We start from the raw sequence: 20101 nt of genomic DNA on the forward strand, positions 1-20101 counted from the left end.
AAATGGTTTTATGTGACATAATGCACTGCGAACATATTATGAATTCTGATAATTTATAGGTTTGAAAGGGTTTTGGATGCTCTGAGGCATCTTGACAGTGTCAAGTTATAGGAATTGGTAAATATTATATATATACTAAAAGATTTATTATTATTTGGTAAGTATCTAGTTGAAAGAAAAAACAGCACTGCTTACCTATTTAATGAATGATATTAATATACATAATTATATAGTTCGTTTTAGTGAAATTTTCAAATTGTTTTTAATCCAAAAGACTTGTTAAAATAAATTCTTAAATAATTTATTTAATGAAGATAATTTAATAGTGTTATTATTTTCTTTCAACCAACATATTATTGCTTTCCTCAAAAAATAGTACTAATTAAGATTAACAATATTTGGCAAATACATAATCTATTTGACTCACTTATAGCAGACTTGGGATATTCGCAGTAATTTGACCTCCATGGATAGTCGCAGCCTTCAGTGACTCCTCGATGCTTTCCGGCAAAGACCAACCCATTGGGGCAGTCATACTCCACCTGTTCGCCATTGTCGCACTCCCAGTATTTGTCGCAGTATTTTTCGTCAGCTGTCACCCGCGATTTGATGGTGCAGGGGTTTTCGGCTGGGCCGGCATCTGATAATGTTAATACTGAAAGTATTATGCCTGTTGAAAAAAAATGTATTAATTTCTAAGTATTGTTTATTGTATGATTCATTGTTTAAGTTAAACTATGGAACAAATACAGCAGTCAAAATCACTGACGCAGATTCCAGTTTAATGTGAGTGCATTTTTTATAATATAAAAGTACGTCTTTCATTACATAATATTGGTAGTTCTAGACAGTGATCATTTTTTGGCATCATTCACATATTTGGGCTTCGTCTCTATACATGAAGGTTTTATTCAACATCTTTGATTTACACATATTATAATTACTTTAAAAAATTCTATTGCTTGATTTTTATACAAATTTCGTAATTTACCGGTGTTCTAAATTTAAAAAAATAATGAACACAAGATATCCGATCTGGAAAGGATATTATGAAATAATTTACTGCATGTGGAAACAGAATGATGATGGTATTAAATACAGTAAATTATACACATTATATAAGTACGTATATATCTTAAATTTTAAGATAGTAATATTGAGATAAGACTAGACGGGGTGAATCTAAAATCGTTGTAAAATGATTGCAATTTTTGACGCATGTGAGTGATAATTGTACAAACGTTCATACATATTCTTCAGTGTGAAATGGCTTATGTAAAATCATCAGTTTTAGAATTTTCTCAGCTTAATTTTCATACCTACAATAAAAATATCTTGGAAAAGGTTGAGCCGGGTGGGATTCGAACTCACATCTTTCACGGTACCGATCCATCTATGAGTCGTGCGAATTAATTCTAACTAGTAAATTGTCCGAGAGGAGACAGTTATGTAATTAATCAAGATATAAATATATTGATATTACAAACAGGCTTACAGATGGCGCCTGGTATTAACCAAAATAATAAATAATTATTAATTTAATTATCCTTTTGGAGGTTGAATAAATTGACATTTTTATTACCCTCTATCTTCTACATACAACCAAGAAACAGTGTTGTTAACAAAATAAGGTATATTCACTATTATCGAACGTCATAATAATATATACAAACAACGTATTTTTAGAAATAATTCAACAGATAATTCACAAGATCTGAGAATGTAACATTCTACATATTGAACATACATAACATGAAAACACCTCAGATACCTACTAGATATACCAACTAGAAAAAAATCACATTTGAAAAAAATACTATGCCCGGTTGGATTTGAAGCCGTATATTCACTGGTATCGCGCCAATACGCTTTACCAATTAAGCTACGGGCCTCCTACTTAATTACGACAATTTAAACTAGTAGGTCCTACATGAAATGCTTATCAAATTGCGTTATTTTTCACTATCGGTTTTTGGGTTTTAAATCAAGGAGTCATTAATTACCTTAATTACTAACCGACGTGGGTTCTCGCTAAATTTTTTTCTTGTATGTACCTATATAATATCTGAGGTGTTTTCAAGTTATGTATGTTAAAAATATTTATTCGAAACTAAAAAAACCATCTCAGAATTTTTTTTCTATGTATAACAACAATTTATTGATTTAGCAAGTGTCGCAACCAGTTGCTGAAAAAAATCGAAGAGGTTCTTTGATTTAGAAGTATTTTATTTTTTGTTCAACTTTCTGAACGATAGTAATATTATATTTTAGTATCGTAACGTATGTATGTTTTATTTATTATATGTGTTCTGAAAATATACCGATAAAAACTAAATAAAAAGCTCGAAAATTTATCGCTTCTCTTTTATAAAACTCATATTTGATGAAAGCTCGACACACGAAAAAACCGTTTGTGAACATATAAATGTTTATTATAAATATATTATCGTGATATTTCATATGTATGTAAAATAATGCTGCTGGCCTTTTAATACAAGTTTCTTCTTTGTTACAACCTATTATAATACAATTGGTAATATTTACGTAATATATGTCTTATTTCACCGGTATTAAATGTCGTTTTTGTTTGGGTTAAAGTTGGTATCTGTGAAATTGTTATTTTATAGATAAGTCACTTTCACCTTTGTTATTTAAGCCAAGGTTCATCAGTTTATTATGTCTTTATCTTATATAATGTCTATGTTTCAATAAAATAAGCAGCAAAAAACTTCTTCGTTTTAAGCTATAGTTACGCGCTGTCCACTGGCGCCTAAATAATCAGTTGTCACATGGAAACGCATATAGGGATTGCAATACCGGTATTTCAAAACCGGTATTCAATTATTTATCGATACCGAAATACCGGTATGAAAAATCCTAAATAACGGTATTTTTGGTATTAGAGTATTTCGGTACAGAGTAGAGGTTTGTATTAACAGATTTTGTTTTTTTTACGAGAAATGGATGTCAGCCACTTGCTCAACCTATTAGGTCCATACCCTGACAGACACAAATTGAAAAACAATATGTGTACTTGCCAGACCCAGGATTCGAACCTGGGATGCACGGCGTGATAATCCAACGTTTAAGCCGCGCGGCCACCGTGGAGTATACATAAAAAAGCATATACTATATGTTTTTCAAAAATGGATTTAATGTTATTTTTTCAATACTAACTTCTCATTATATTATAAAAAAAATGTTATATACGTTTTATGTTGCCAAAACGTAAATATATTAACTGAAATCAACAAAAGTAAAATAATATTAAAACAAAATCCCTCAAATATAATACTTATAGTATTATCGTGATGAATTAACATTTATTTCGAAAAAGAAAACATTCGTTGCAAATATTTCCAATAATAATTATTCTATAGCTTGTGATCTAACGTTGATAGTACATCCAACAAACGTTGAATTTCAGAGAGATTTTTCTGTACCTGGACTTATAGTAAATATTTGTAAAAATTAGAAGTTTTAAAATATTATGATCTATACATATTTATAAATGTCTAAATAATAAATGTAGGTAGTCCTTTAGGTTGCTATAAAATAGTTTTTTAAATATATTTTAATAGTTATGTTTATTTATAAGTACTTCTTTTTTCCATAAGTAATATATTTTGATGAATACCGGTATTGAATATGAAATACCAAAATACCGGTTTTGATAATATATTCATTTGGTATTGCAATACCTATATGATATAAATTATAATGGTATCTTATTTTTTAATTTATTTAATTTTCGTAAACTAAATCCAACATATTCGGAACCTTTTGTAATTATATTTAGTTCTTCTGGGATAAATATCCATTAAAACGCTTTTCAGAGTGCTTAAATTTTTAGTAATTTTACTTTTATAATAACAAAAAAATATTTATATAAAAAATGTGACATAGTTTGTCATGCTTTTAAGCTAAACGCAAATAGCATAACTGACGCATCTGATAAAACTTGATGAATACTTTTCTTGTAAATATAATTATTGAAGCCTTGCCATAATAATTAATTATGTACGTTTGGACAGTTTTCACTTGTCAATGCTGTAATGATCTTCGTAGAATTCACATGTTTCTGTTACCTTATCTGCATTAATGATATATGTAAAATAAAAATGGCGGATTATATTGGATACTTAAGTGTAATTTCCTTTAATATAAAAAGATTGAATAAAGGTCGAAAACGCAATATCCATACGGAATTACTAAAACAGAGTTAATTAAGCACTTAAGATTGTTCTATGTGATGTTCTGAAAACATTTACCTGTAACATTAATTGGATATTAAATGAGGCTTTAATTAATAAAACAGCGATCTCATAAATCGAAATAGTATCTAACGAAAAAAATTGAACGGAGTGGAACCTTTTTCATTTTTAACACTACAAAAGGGCATTATGCCAAACGACATTAGTATATTAATAGTAAAACACTAATGTCGTAGTACTAATCGTAGTGAAACAATCACAGAAACTCTACGGTTTTGAGAAAATCACTATTGTATGTATGTAACATGGAGCCCCCGAAAGCAAATGAGAAACCAGTGCCTTACGCATTGGACTACAAGGCCCTTCTAACTTGAACCCATATCAAATAACCCTACAAAAATATAACACCGTAGTCAAAAATATAACTTAAAAACACGATAGCTAAGTATTGTTTTAATTTGTAATAAGAGTATCTGGGTATGAGGAATGTACCCGGAAAAGTATGGTATTGCTCGATTGCTGTAATTAGTAGGCGGGGTAAATGAGAAAGTAAGCGATACTAGCTAGATTTTGTTTACCCAGTCCGAATAAAACGATAAAAAATATTATGGTTACGTTTTTTGAGATGGACCCCCACAAAACACTTATCTTTATGTACGCCTGTAGATATTCTATTATTTAGTCCACGGCGTTTGATACGTTTATACAGATATAATATATCAAAAGCCTCAACTTTCCGTGATATCTCATGGTTTAATGTCCATACCATGCCATGAGAATATCACAGAAAACCATTACCAGTTTCAGGGTTAGGCTAATATCTCAAATGCAAAGGAGGCGTCTTGTTTTGAGAAAGGAACTCCGTGTCCCCCCAAAAATACTACGCACACTAAATAGAAGGATAATCAGTTGAAAAAGTATGGACTCATCCAAATTATGCTTTTAATCTTTCATAATTATATTCGACATACATACCAAGTAATATATAATAATAATAATAGAAAATAGTTAACTATAAAGTAATCAAGAATTCTTCCATAAAATTATAATACATCCATCAGTAAATTGCAAACAATTATACCAACTCTTAGGCTCGTTTCAGACGGGACACCTGAACGCCCCAGAGCTAATAAGTCAACGTGTGTCCAGTACACTTTTCCATCGGTCACTGTATTCTCAAGCCGCCGATACACTTATTTATTTTATATATTATTTATATTATTATTATATTATATATATATTATTTTATTACCGCAGCCACTTTTATGTTCTAATTTATAACGCGAAATTATGCGTTGACTCATTAGCTCTAGGACGTTCATAAACATAATACAATGGCCACTTTATTCGAATACAAAGGCCTCCTATATTACATCGAGCGCGACACTGGTGTGCCGTCTGAAACGGGCCTTAGTCATAACATAATAATATCTTATTTATTTTCACCATATTACGTAGGCTCATAATAATATAAATTTCCATAATACTATTACACACTATTAATAGCAATGTATTGTAATTTTGTATGCAAATATAATACTTAATATTATGTTGTGTCATATAATTCAGTGTCGCAAATTCATCACTCAGAGGGCGTTTGACCTTGTAATCATTCGAAGAAGAGGTGTGTAGTAATATTTTGGAATTTTCAGAACTTGTTTCGGTAATTACGTTATTATTATTGTAATATTATTAGGAAATTATAAATTCTATAAATGCGAGTGCATAATACCAGCCTATTTAGGTGAGTGACTCAGTGAAAGTGGCGTCATTATTGATTATTATTATGAAAATGTATTATGGTCGCTTTTTATGGACTCAATCATTTTCAATTTAAATTTAAATTTATTTTTTAATATATTGTGGACGTTACAAATTATAAGTTTAAGACGTTAACAACATGACATGAATCATTATTATAAAGAAGAAAGGTAATAAAAACGATAAAGAAGAAAATATAAAAAGAAAACATAATATAAACATATAAAAGCAGTGAAAATACAAATTTACATCTATAGAAGTTCAAAGAAGTACACCGAGTTTGCTAAAGTGACCTCATTTTAAGAATTTATAAAATAGCGTTCACCTAAACTCACCCGCACGCAAGTGGAATATATCAACACCCGAAGCAATTTGTTCGAACAAAGTTATCACTGTCCCAATTGGCATTACCAGTGGCAGGTTGATTCTGCACCTTGTGAGAATAAACAACTGATGCTCTCTATTTCTTAGATAGTTATCAAGGACACACAGGTCAACACTGCACAGAATGGCAGAGTTCTCATTTATACCTCATATAAGTCGAAAAAATACATAGCTAAATATTGAAATATACCACGATAGATTCAGAGATCAATTCGTATTGGAACAGGGATAGTTTTTTTGAAAAGTTGTTGAAGAAATCTTTCGCAAAACTACATGCCAAAGTCGCAAAATTTTCTGGCAGAACTCAGACATAAAACGCACATGACTTGTAAAAGCTTCGCCAGTCCGAATGAAGCTTTTTTAATAATATTGTTTTCTGTTTGAAAAGTTCAGTTATATTAAACTACTTTTTTTTCAATAAACTTATGTTCTAAAAATAAAATTATTGGTGAATAAAATATAAAAAACAGAGTGGAAAACACCCATACAATCGTGGAAAGATTATTTCACAGCAAAGATACTGATCACAGGGAATTAGTGTATTTATCTTGAAAAAAAAACAATAATATAACTTTAAAAAATAATAAAAAGTTTTTTATTAAATTAAACAAACACGATTTAATTATAGTCTCTATTATTATCTAAGTTAAGTACCTATATATTTATGGAAATAATATATAACTTAAAAATATATATTCATATAAAGTTATGTATTGAGATTTTTATCAGATAAATAAAATATATTAACAAATATAAAAACAAAATTAATTATGTTATTTCATAAAATCAAATATTGGCTTCATTTAACCGGATTTTACCTTAAGGCATCGTGATTATGAATGGCTTAACATGAGTATTTATCTTTTAACATTCTGATTTTGTATACGTAATGTATTGTGTCTTTATTTTGTATACAAAATCCTTCAAGAGGATGTAATTTTGGACAGCATATTATGCTAATTTGTATTTTGATAATAAAAACGTAGTTTCTATTTGTATTGGTTTTACTTTACATACTACCTGTATCTAACTGAAAACACACACATACCTAATATCACCACTTTTGATCCTAAGAGTATCACACGGGCCTGAACATAGTAGAGGTTGTGTTAACAGATTTTTGTGTTTACGAGAAATGGATTCCAACCACTGACTTGCTCAACCTATTAGGTCCATGCTCTGGGCCAAACACCCATTATCATGGGATATTTTATTAATAAGTATTAATAATTTTTATCTTCTCAAGTATACTTAGACGCTACGTAGTATACATTATTACATATATATATAGTATACACTCTATGTCTCATTAGTGCGTAGCATTCTTGAATATGGGTCGATTATCTGGTGTCCTTATGGGGTTTCCTATAAGCTTATTTTAGAACGCGCCCAGAAGAAATTTCTTCGATATCTTTATTCTAAGACATTTAACTATTTTCCTTTCGATAATTCGTCAAATGATTATTTTCTGACTGCCTTTCTACAAGGCATGCCTACTTTTTACTCTCTGCTCTTGAAACACTTTGCCTGTCATCGCGAGGGATGGTTTCCAATCCTGGTGTCCTAATGAATTTGAATTTACATGCGCCTGTCAATTACCTACGTGGTCGCAGCCATGATTTATTCTGAATCGGAACCGTTTCCTCATGTCAAGCCTATCAGGCACCATTAGCGAGGGATGCAAGATTAGTAAATGCGCTCCCTAAAGACGTAGATATTTTCAATGATGTACTTTGCATTTTGTTTTTGAAACTTTATTTTTCTGTACAAAATTGTATGTTTTTCGTTTTCATAATTTTATTTTTCTGTATTACATTGTACTTAAGTATGTTTTGATTTTATTTTTTTCTATTATTATTATTATTTTCTATATTCTCCTCTTCTCTCTTGTGAGGGTTAAATTTGTTATAATGTAAATCTCATGTTGTGTACATCTTGAATTTAGATTTGTTATGTCCACAGTGTTTTGTATTCGTAAATAAATAAATAAATAAATAAATTATTATGAATGAAATAAAAACTTAACGCAATAACATTAAAATAATATTCTATGCATTTAATTAAGTACTAAGTTAAAATTTTATTTTCTTTAAACATATTTTTCGTAAACGGACTTGAAATAAAAAACTCATTCAGAACCTACTTATAGAAGATTAGGCTGTTTAAAGAGGGAAAAAGAAAATAATTTAATGGGAATCAAAGAAGTACACGTACTTCAAAAATAATTAGACAGAGCTTTTAATTCCATCTCTGACAATGCTCGTTGAAATATTTTTTTTATTGCGTTATAAACACAATTTTAAATAAGTACAATATATCTAATAAACAACCATTTTGTTGAATTATTAATTTTATCCAGATAATAAATGCATAAAGTTTCTGGAAGAGTTTTTGTAATGCAGTGTTCTCACACATCGATATTTTTGTTGCTCAATTTTATGTTGTTAAATATTGAAAAATAAATATTCCCACGTCTAAGTTGAACCGATCAAAATTGAGTTAAGAGAAATAAGTAAGTTTCATGTGGAGTTGTTATTACCATGGTTACTTGAAGAAACTTTCCTAGGCGACTAGTTGAAACGAATGATGATTTACTGTTGATTCGACTAAAGTAGACATGACCTCAACTTCGTTCAATTCAGTTTACTAGTTGAAATACGGTTTCCATGCATCAATCGACTTTCAGCTGTCATTTAATGTACAGTTGAATGGCAAAAATCAACACACGAGAACGCAAAATAACATAAATATGTAAGTGTCTCATTTTTTTGAGGAATCTTTAAAATTATAAAACACTAACAATTACTTCTCAAAATATGAAGATGTTGAATAAAACCATATTTTATAGTGTGAAAGTGAAGCTGAAAAGGGACTTTCATCTTAACTAAGTCGATCTCGTAATTTTCCCAACAAAACTTTTAGATATTTATTTGCTAAGATTATTAATAACATTACAATTGTATTATTAAATTAAAGATTCTTTGTTATCGATATTATTTGCTGTTCGGAATTAATCGTCTATTCTCTATCTTGATCTCGATTTCAATTTTGCAGCCTGTATTCATAGAATATTCAGCAACTGCTGACATTGTTTACTTAGCTAATAAATGTTTTAAATGATATCTGGTTACTCACATACTTTTTAATCTTTATAATAAAACTATTATGACGTGTATAATGCATTAAGATATTGAGTTCTCTTATTAGAACTAGGCATTATAATAATTATAGTGAATGATACGTTATGTTGCTATTTTGTAGCTAACTTCATGAATATCTAAACTGAATATATGAAATGTACGGTCTCGGTGCATTTTTTATTGAACATAATCTCATAACTATTTATTGTATACTAATCATCCCCAAAAATTAAAACAGGTTTAATTTTTAATGAAAATATATGTAAATACAATAAATATATAAAAACTAATATATCTTATGTAGGTACATATTATATAATTATTTGGATAATAAACATCATTAATTCTTATAGTGGTCTTATATTATATTATTATATCGATTGAGAAGGGAGAGTTTCCAAGTCTCTGGTCGGACATTTATTGCGACTTAGTTGTTATAAGAAACTCCATGGCTTATTTTTTTGGAAGTATTACGTATTGGTGTTTTTTAGAAGTACTATAAATGCCTCCAAAAAACGCCGGCATAGTGTGAGCCACGAAAAGTAGCGCCACTTTTTATTTAAGTATGTATGCGTCACATCTATATGTATATACGCCGGCGTGAATAGCTGGCGTTTGCGGTGCTTCTAAAAAAATGTTAATCTGTAATGGTTCTACAAGTTGATAAGCCACGGTATACACCCGCACAAGTGTAAAAATGTTCCTAGTGGTAAAAGGAAAAGTAGCCTATTTCCCCCCGACCATGTCCGACGCTAATAGGATCATAATAATATGGGCCTCCAGAGAGTGGAGGTTTGCATTGTGATAGATTTTTGTTTTTACCTTTCATTTTAATTACCTGGAGATTCATGATATCGGAATACTGGCATTGTTATAATATTATGTAGGTACTATAGTATGATTGGTACTCGTAAGTTACAATATAACTAAGTTGTTATTAGAAATTCTCCATAAAATAAAATCATATATTGTTTATAATGCGTAGGTTGGTACTCGATTGCCTTTTGTAATAACTTAATATCTTCCATGATGAAATATCGGTTATAAATCAAATATTAACGATAAATAAAATTGTTATGGCTATGTCTATTTATGGATATGATGAATTGAATTGATAAAACTATCTTATGATTCACATGAACACGTTAGGAAGGTTCTGTAAAGAAGAATAATAAAACTTTTATACAGTTAATTAAGGTAATATTAATTACCCATATTGATTATTGATATATTGAACATAATATATATATTTTTAGACTTCAGCTAAAGAAACAAGCAAGCCAAGCAAGAAGTACAGCAGATTTTAATCGAAATGTAGTTTAGTACGACAGTTTCTACGTTTTTTGTAGGATTCGATGTCAGTTATCTGTAGTCACTCAGTCGGTTACGTGTCACTGAGTCAACACAAACTGGAAAAAAATGCAGTTTTTATTGTGCAAATATGCAAAAACAAGTTTACGAAGGTTAACAAAAAAATAGATAGGATCTGTTTCCACTTTAATTTACGGCACAAACAATATTAGATTTATTGTATATTTAATTGCGGTGCGATCAAATAACATCCATCCGCGATCAACGCGCTTAACATGCCTGACAAGGGGGCCGTCAGCGTGTTGCAAGATGGTACAAGTGCACCACCTTTGGTTCAAAAAAAATGTATATAATATAACAGGTCAATGTAAAAGGTACCGACTTTGATGACCGATATATTCTTGGTTGATATACTTTAGTTATGAATTACTAGCCACTTAAGCAGTACCGTTATAGTAAGGTTTAAGTAAGTGAATGTCGAAGGGATAGGAGACTGTGGGGTGGCTGCAAATTATAAACCACAACGTCTACGCGAAATATCCAACATTTGGTGTAATAAGAATATGAGCTTTCTTACATGCACCACCTTACACAAAATCCTGGCGGCGCCCATGATGGTTGATTTACAGCGCCTGTACACGTGGAAGTTCACTGATTGTAAAAAATTATAATCGTCAGAATGCTCTGCGTGGTGTAGTTTATATTTTTTCAGGCAGATTCGCCACTATAGTTTCAACTGCGCAGACGCAAAATCGCACAAGTTCCAACTATCTCGTGAAAATTCAGAAGCTGCTGAACTTTTTTGATCCATGCATACAATCTTGAAAGATACACGATGACACGTATTCACACGTGTATTTTATTGTTATAGCCACGAAAGCAGTAAATCCATGAACGTGTAAACGGGATTTCATATAATCATTTCATTCGCTGTAATTCCTTGGTGAAAATACATAAATAAAGTAGGTATTGATTAAAAAAATATTTTTCCTTGTTTTACTCAAGTTTAATGAACAAATTTTTATAAACTATAAGCCTACTAAGATTTTCGTATCCGGAAATTTATACATAAACAGTTCACCGCAGGACATTTATTCGTGCACCGCAGTACGTGAAACATGAGTTCGTGTAACATTTAATCAAATGACGAGTTCTTCGTTAAACATTTCATCGTGGAGTATATTTGTACGTATGCTACAACATGTGGCAAATTTCATGAGAAGTCTTTACTAGGCTAGGTTAGGCTAGGTTAGGTTAGGGTTAATCTAATTGGAACAGTACTATTTTCAAACTATCGCCGCATTTTGTAAGATACGTATAAATGTATTCCACGGTGAAATGTTCAACGAAGAACTCGTCATCTGATAAAATATTATACGAACTCATGTTTCACGTACTGCAGCGCACGAATAAGTATTCCACAATGAACTGCATATGTACAACTTACAAGTAACCAAGATTTTTTTGTAAGCATATTCTATTACTTTCATGACACTATGAAACGGAGCGTATGATAATCCAGGAATTCATGAAAAAATATGGAATAGAATTTTACGTGTATGTTATTATTAAATTTATGTTTCGGAATGCCAATGAATTTTTTTGAAGAGATAGTAGAAACCGAAGTAGGGATGAAGAGATAAGCGTAGATATGAGAAAAGAACGTGCTAGAATAATATATAAATTGGGGCAACGTTTACTCTTTCTGTAAGCACACTGTGTCGCTTCATAATGATAAAATTATCCACATACATATTAGTTGAAATATAAATAACCCTAAAGCTCTTGTATCATTTAAACTCAATTACTCTGCGGGTGAAATTATACTAATCCATTTTGTTTCATGTGGGAGATAAAAACAATAAAAAAACAAAGTTTAACGTTCTACACAATAATATTTACTGCTAATGTATCAGATATTTTAATCATTAGAAGTGTGGTGTTAAACAAAAGTTGAATAAAAATTTGTTTTCAGAGTAAATTTTAATAAACCGTATTTTTAAATATAATAAAACTGACCATAGAAACTTACTTTATATTTAAATTAGCAGTACTAAATAACATTTTCATTTGATTTACATATAATCATTTCAAATATCTTTACTTAAGACATCTATTTGTTTTATTAAACATTTACATAATTAGTTTATTTTATGAATAACCAGTGAGCAGAGGGACAAGACAAAGCCGTAGAAATGATAATATTCTGGGAGACCACGACTTGACCAGACGCTGGATGGGTTAGAAAAGAACTTGCAGACTCTCGGCGTATCCAAATGGTATTTTAGGACGTCGTATTAATAATAATAAATGTGTTGTTATCAAATGAACCTACATATTATATTATACAGGTAAACAACGCATTACAGAATATAGTTGCGAATGCGGTCAAATGGAGAGGATTTTGGAAAATAAACAGGTTAAACTAGGATGTTACACGTACCAGAAGGTCCATTAGCAGTTTTTCGTGGCAAACCTTCCAACATATGAGAAAATTGTTCAAAGTCAATTTTGCATAAATGTAACCCCTCAAAGATTTTCACAAAAAGAATAATAATTAAGTAACCACGATAGTTTTAATCTCATTATAAATATTGAGTCCTTGGCTTTGATTTCCGGTGAAGATACATCGCTGTCATGGAATCAGGCTGTAGTATATTGAAATACTTAATTTATATTTTAGTCTGGAATTATTCACTTACTTCTTATAAAATTATACAATATATTATTTTGTGTAGTAAAATATTATTATAGCTTAGCTAAGCTATTTATATAATGATCAAATCTATCAGTATGATTATTATGGATTCATTGTTTTATTTTACCAAATTATATCTAACTGGAACAATTATCTAAAAATTACATATTTTACATAATATAATAGTCTGATACCAGAGAGGAGACATATTTTGATACCCTTAACTCAAAAACAGTAATCCGAAATGTTGGCGTCTGAACTTTGTATTCATATTATATTTATTACAATTTAAACTCTTGATTTTTGAGGAAAAGTGTTTTTCTTATTTACCTTAATACAATTCAGCAATGTTTAATGTCATTTTATGGATAAATCAAGATTTAATTCAGATATTCCCGTATATAATTAAAACAACAATATTACTTCCAAAATTCATTTAAGGGGAAGAGGCACGCCAGCAGAGAACCTAGCGGAAAAATTCGAAGCTTGCAATTTGAGATTTTTTTTTAAAAATTTACAATTTCAACTGTATTTTTTTTTTTGAATTATTTATAACCATATTGTCCTTGCTTTTTCGTACAATGTGGTTGTTTAGTAATTTTGAACAATCACAAACACCCAGGCTTTGAGAAAATCACATACATATTGTGTCTTCATCAGGAATCGAACCCAGAACTCTCGGGTGGAGGCCAGCGCCTTACGCACTGCACCACGAGAGCCGCCTATTGTAGTATTAAAAATGAATATATCATTATATAATATACTCGTATCGAAAGTTATTTATATGGAAGTAAAATAAGTAGTCAATATTCACCCTGACTTAGAACTTCTACCAAATATTCACTACCCTTTTATCGGTTAAAATAAGCCATAAAAATCATTAAGAAAACTACTAGGTAGGTACTATATGTATTCAGAAAAAAATGTGGAGAAAATACAGTGAACTTATTCGTATGTGAATCCAACTTACTAATAGTGTATCCATGAATTCTTTGAATATCGCTTGTATTAAATAAATTCGGATTCTTTAGATTCAAAACTCATGCGATGATGAATTTACACAGACGTTATTTAATAATTAATTCTTAATATAGTGCTAATTTACAATTTAGTAGAATACTGACTGTTTTCTTTACTATCTGTAGTTTTCATATTAAGTATATTAATTAATACCTACGTAGATTACATAATATAATTCTTATATACATATCATATACTATAATAAACATCTTAAATTGATATTAAATTACGAATTAATATCCTACGAGCTGTACGCTTTGTACGGGAGACCCAAGACCCACTATTATAGTAATTGACTTTACTATAATAGTAAGTCTTAATCTTTGACCTGTACTTTGATCCAAAACTGTAAAGTTTGATGGTAGTTCTAGAGTTATTGCTCACATTTAGAATGCAAAATTGTAAACTGTTTTTAGAAAATGATTGTTGCATATTGGAATAAATTGTAATAAAATAAATGAAATATGCAGTCAAAAGTCTTCATTAATTATTAATAACAGGTTACTACATTGCATTCTCAGATAATCAATAATTTGAACTACCATCGTAATTCCTATTTCAGTGCCACGGCCTGAACGCCGTGGGGTAGACTGCGCATAGTATAAGTCCATAAAATTGGGCCGCCAAAATAGTGTCCTATTGGATTTGAAGATGGATATATATGATGCGGGAGGCTAATACTCACAGATGTTTGTAAAGCCAGAAAGAATAAAAAATATATCTGCGATATTATTTTTTTTTAATAAAACACATTTTATTTTAATTAAACGAATAGTATTTTTTTACTTTTTGTTAGCCTTACGAGAAAGTATTGTAGAATTTACCAGTTTCCTATATGTATTGTTATATTTATATAGAATATAAAATAATTATCATTATAATATAATACAAACTAAGCACCTACTTGTGAGAAAATTTAACCTTTAACGTACTGTTATCCGATGGTGGGCAGCTTTTAGCTAAGGACTTATGGTTGGCTTTGTTAAAGACTGTTCCATTTTAATGAAAATAGTGGTCGCAGTATTTCATATACACAAAAGCACTAATACTTTCTCACAGTATTACCAAGTGGTCCCTTATCGTTACCATATTTCCACTTTAAAAACTCCCCCGGCCCTCCGTCACCCCAATCTCCTCTTTTATCTTTTGGCCGCTAAAACCTCTCTACTTTTCCACTTTTACTATGCAGAGTATATTTTAATGGGGAACCTGGGATGCAATGTGACTTTAAGTAAAGAAAATTTGGCTTTAAGTATTTTAAAATAATGTTTGTTTACTCCCACATGACATATATTATATATGGGTAAGTACTTCTTTAATTTTTAAATATAGCATTATTTAAAAAAAAATGTACTTAATAATAGTTACAGTGTTCTTTTATTGTTATTACAGACGTTTGTATCACTGACAAGGATTGCTCACTTAAAGAAGGTGGGCGATAGGTAGCCATTGTCATATTATATTATGTCGATGTGGATACCCCAAAAATGCACGGTTTTACATCATACTTACGGAACTCTAATTTTGTTTTATCTTTTTAAAGTTATACTTCTTTTGGCGCTTTTGGAAAATCAGATAAGAGTTCACACGAAAATAATGCACTCGATTGGATTTGAACCACCGATTGTTCGGTTATCAGCCGAACGCACTACCTTTACGCCACAGTATGATACTGCAATCGTGACGATTATACAATATAATATTATAGTTTAGAATTGTCCCATTGCCTAGGCAGCAAATTTATTATTGTCGGCCATTTAAAATTCTTTGCGTAAACAAACGATTAAACGTCAGTTTTAGTCAGTTAAAACGAGTGAACGAGAAACTATTATATAATTTAGTAATATAAGTTAAAGTGTATATAAATAAATCAACGGCTTTTTTTCTTGAGTGTGTAATTTAACAAGATAATTAAGAACTAGTCAAATAATCTAGTTTATCACAAGTTTTGTTTTTGTTTTGTTACCCCAAAGAAGTATAACTTCTAATGCGCGTATATAAAGTACACACACCGTTTTTTCATCAACTAATAATATATTATAATTAGTATGTATTCTTTACAAAAAAAATATTTAATATTTTTAAGAATGTTAGATTCTTAATAATTATAGTAAAAGCACAATTTTCAAAATCCTCAGAAACAATATAGTAACATCAGCTTGCAACATAAATCATAACTCATAACTAACGAGCTAAGATAATAAAGTACTCGTCACTCGAACATAATATTAATTAGTCGATATAAATCCTTTCAAGCAAGCAGTTTTAAATATACCTCTCAATTAACTAGTTGTTTCTCGCATATTGTGGTTGTCCTAATATGTCATAAAACTATTCAATATTAAATTAACACAGATAACTAAATTAATATTATCTAAATATATGCATTTTTAAAATATACCTAATACAGTATCAAATCAAAAATTAAGATTATGAGTTGAACTACAAATGGTAACCCCTTAAATGAATAAACTACTACAGTAAAGAAATTTAAAAAGTGCCTCACTTAAAACGTTGTTTTACGAAATAATTCGCATGCATCATAAACGGATGGGTAGCTTAAAAGCGAAAGCACTCACCCTGAAAGTAAAGACGTGAGTTCGAGTCCCATTAAGTCTTAGTTTTTTTCTAGATTTTTTTCTAATATGTATGTATGTTTTCGAGGCTTTACAAATTTGCATTTTTTCTAATTAAAATCAGTTTGAATATACATGTTTATTTTTTCATTAAAACCTGCGTTTCAAGCCAGACATTTACAATATAACAACAGGACCGCCATTAGCATCAAGTTATTTTCACATAATTCTATTTTTGCAAACATACAATTTCTTTTTTCTGGTTATGTGTGATGCTATTTCATAGGCACCTAGTTTACCACAGATATTTTTAATGACGTTAGTTTCGTCTTCTATATATTTTAATTATGTAAGTATCCAGGATTCAATTGTGACAAAAATGTAGATGTCATCGTTACTACATCAATAATACTTGTATGGAGGATATGAATATAAGTTAAACTCTTTCTAGTGTTGCGAGAGGCATGTAAAATATGGGATCTTCTGTATTAAATACTTAAAAAGACAGATGTCAAAAAATATCCAATTATTTCACGGAACTAAATATGCTTTGTGGTGTCTGTTACAAAATAAAGTATAAACAATGAACAAATTTGTCCTTAATTTTGCTTTACTTTGATTCTGGGTTTCTTAATTAATTTCTTGTTTGCTTTGAGCGCTTCTAATGAAAATATTATATTAAATCTTGTGGTAAATTTTACTTATTTCTGGCAAAATGGTATTTTCTTAATGCATTTATAATATCAAGTATTATAAGTAGGTATAATATTACCTTTGATATCAAAATATCATCAGTCAGGTAATAATTTGGGCCACATATTATACCAAACAAAATATGAATCAAACAACATAATTTTTCCAGCTAAGTTATAATTTTATTCTATCTTTTTTAGATATATCATAATTGCATTATTGGTGCAATAAATACATTAAATACAATTCCGTATAAAAAGGGTTGTAGTTTTTTTAAGTCTTTATAATTTTATTTAACAAAAAATACAATAGGTGGGTGTGAAGTAATTTTTCCACATAGTTTGTTGACGATATCCAATAAAAGCAGGCTTAACAAGTTCTGATTATTATTAATGTGGAATAAGGACTACATAATATTACGTTTTATTTAGTTAATACAATCCCTTCCACAGAAAATTGATTATTTAAGAAATATGTATAATTTAATAATCTTAGAACTGTATATAGCATATGTATATAAGAACTGTCAGGCAGATATAGTTAAGTATAATAGTATGTGTACAGCTAAAAGACTCTCAACACAATATTTAAAATATTTGTTTAATAAACCTTAATATTATGGTAAGAATGTGTGATTATAAAACTAATATTTTTTTTAATTTAAAAGAAGTGTCACACATATCCCCATTATACTCTTATATAATGAACAGTTGATAAGGACTGAATTGAGTAAATATTACGAGTGTATGTATTACATTTTATATAGATACATTTTTTGCCTCGCTTAATACTGAAAATAATTAAATTTATATCGATAGAAGCATTAATATCATATTTTCCCTGAAATTAAAAAATTATTTTGACCCAAATTAATTTAAATTTTGGTTATGTAATAGATTTATCTAAAATACACTTAATTATTAAAAACCGCCTATGAAAGCATATTAAAACAGTAGTTAAATGTATATATTATTCCAAGTATTCCAGGTCTACAATCAATACTTTTTTGGCATCTCTAGTTGACCCGATATATATTTTTGTGGTTTGCGGCCTGCGCACTTGTATATTAGAATAATAAATACCTAACATTGATCATATTTTGTAAGTATATTAAATTGTAATACATGTATAATGTAATATTCATAGCACCTTTTCCCGTGAAATATTTAACACGAGCCCAGCATTCGTTAGTCAGTTTAACTGGCATCAGTATTACCACCTGCCGACATTATTTTTAATGACTCGAGTAAATATTGCAAAATTAAAATAACTAAGTCGTTACGATTAGAATAGATAATAATATTTTCAAATAGCATATGTGTGTTAAATGTTAAAAATTAATATTATGTTAATTTCTCAGAGAAGAAAATTGCCAGTGGCGACTCGTGATCATTAAACAGTCGGGACAAAAGTTAATGAAATACAAAAAAGTGTATTTAATAATTATAATAATAACACGCTCAGTTTCTTCATTGTTAATTATTATTTAAGTTTTAAAACATAAAATGTGTTCTTTAATTAATTATCAAATTTATTCGTGGTTGTAGATTTGCAAATGTTTACATTTTTTGACCATTTCCGATCCTAATAAGATCATAATGTGGGCCTCCATCGAATAGAGGTTTGTTTTTACGAGAAATGGATATTAGCCACAGCCAGGATTCGAACCTGGAGCCCACGACGTTATAGTCTGACGCTTAAGCCGCTCGATCATCAAGGGTGTAGAAGCAATAGTGACTACAAATATGTTTTAGGGCGACACCGGATATAGCATGCTTTTATAGCGACGAACTCATCTGGCTCATTCGAATCTCAAGCTTGGATAAATATATGTTAATTTACCCAGGCTTCAAACGATTTCGAGCAGTTTATCTGCTTGCACTCTCCCTAAAATAGTGAAAAAATTCTTCGACCCAGGAACGTAGGGGTTGAATATTTTTAAATCTTAATTATTTTCAATATACCATTACTTTTATTCAACGAATAATTCACAGGATTTTGAGAATGTAACATTCCACAATATATTGAACAAACATAACTTAAAAACACTTCAGATATCTACTAGAAAAAATCATATTTGATAAAAATATTTTTTTTCTTTTTTCTTTACTATAAAATATGAAATACTAAAAAAAATACTAATCCCGTCGAACATCGTATTTTTTACAACGTTTTTATTAGTTCGTATTCTTATTTGTCCGGTACAAATCTTGCAATCGATTTTTAACTAACTTTCCGACTAGCTAGACATTTGAAACTTTTAGAATATATCAGAACACGATGCCAATGCATTATTTTAATACT

General features: G+C 29.7%; 1 protein-coding gene across 1 annotated transcript in view; it reads right to left on the reverse strand.

Annotated features, from left to right (window-relative positions):
• Window positions 1–20101, reverse strand: part of LOC147071898 (protein obstructor-E-like) — a 78593-nt gene that overhangs the window by 37241 nt on the left and 21251 nt on the right. The window contains exon 2 of the mRNA XM_085946573.1: window positions 428–670. Within this exon, the coding sequence (XP_085802699.1) occupies window positions 428–670 (243 nt within the window). The remainder of the gene's footprint in view (window positions 1–427; window positions 671–20101) is intronic.

This window comes from Rhyacophila brunnea, unplaced genomic scaffold (assembly GCF_057557595.1).
Source record: "Rhyacophila brunnea isolate RB1 unplaced genomic scaffold, BYU_Rbru_1.0 scaffold_2, whole genome shotgun sequence".
Lineage (NCBI taxonomy): Eukaryota > Metazoa > Arthropoda > Insecta > Trichoptera > Rhyacophilidae > Rhyacophila > Rhyacophila brunnea.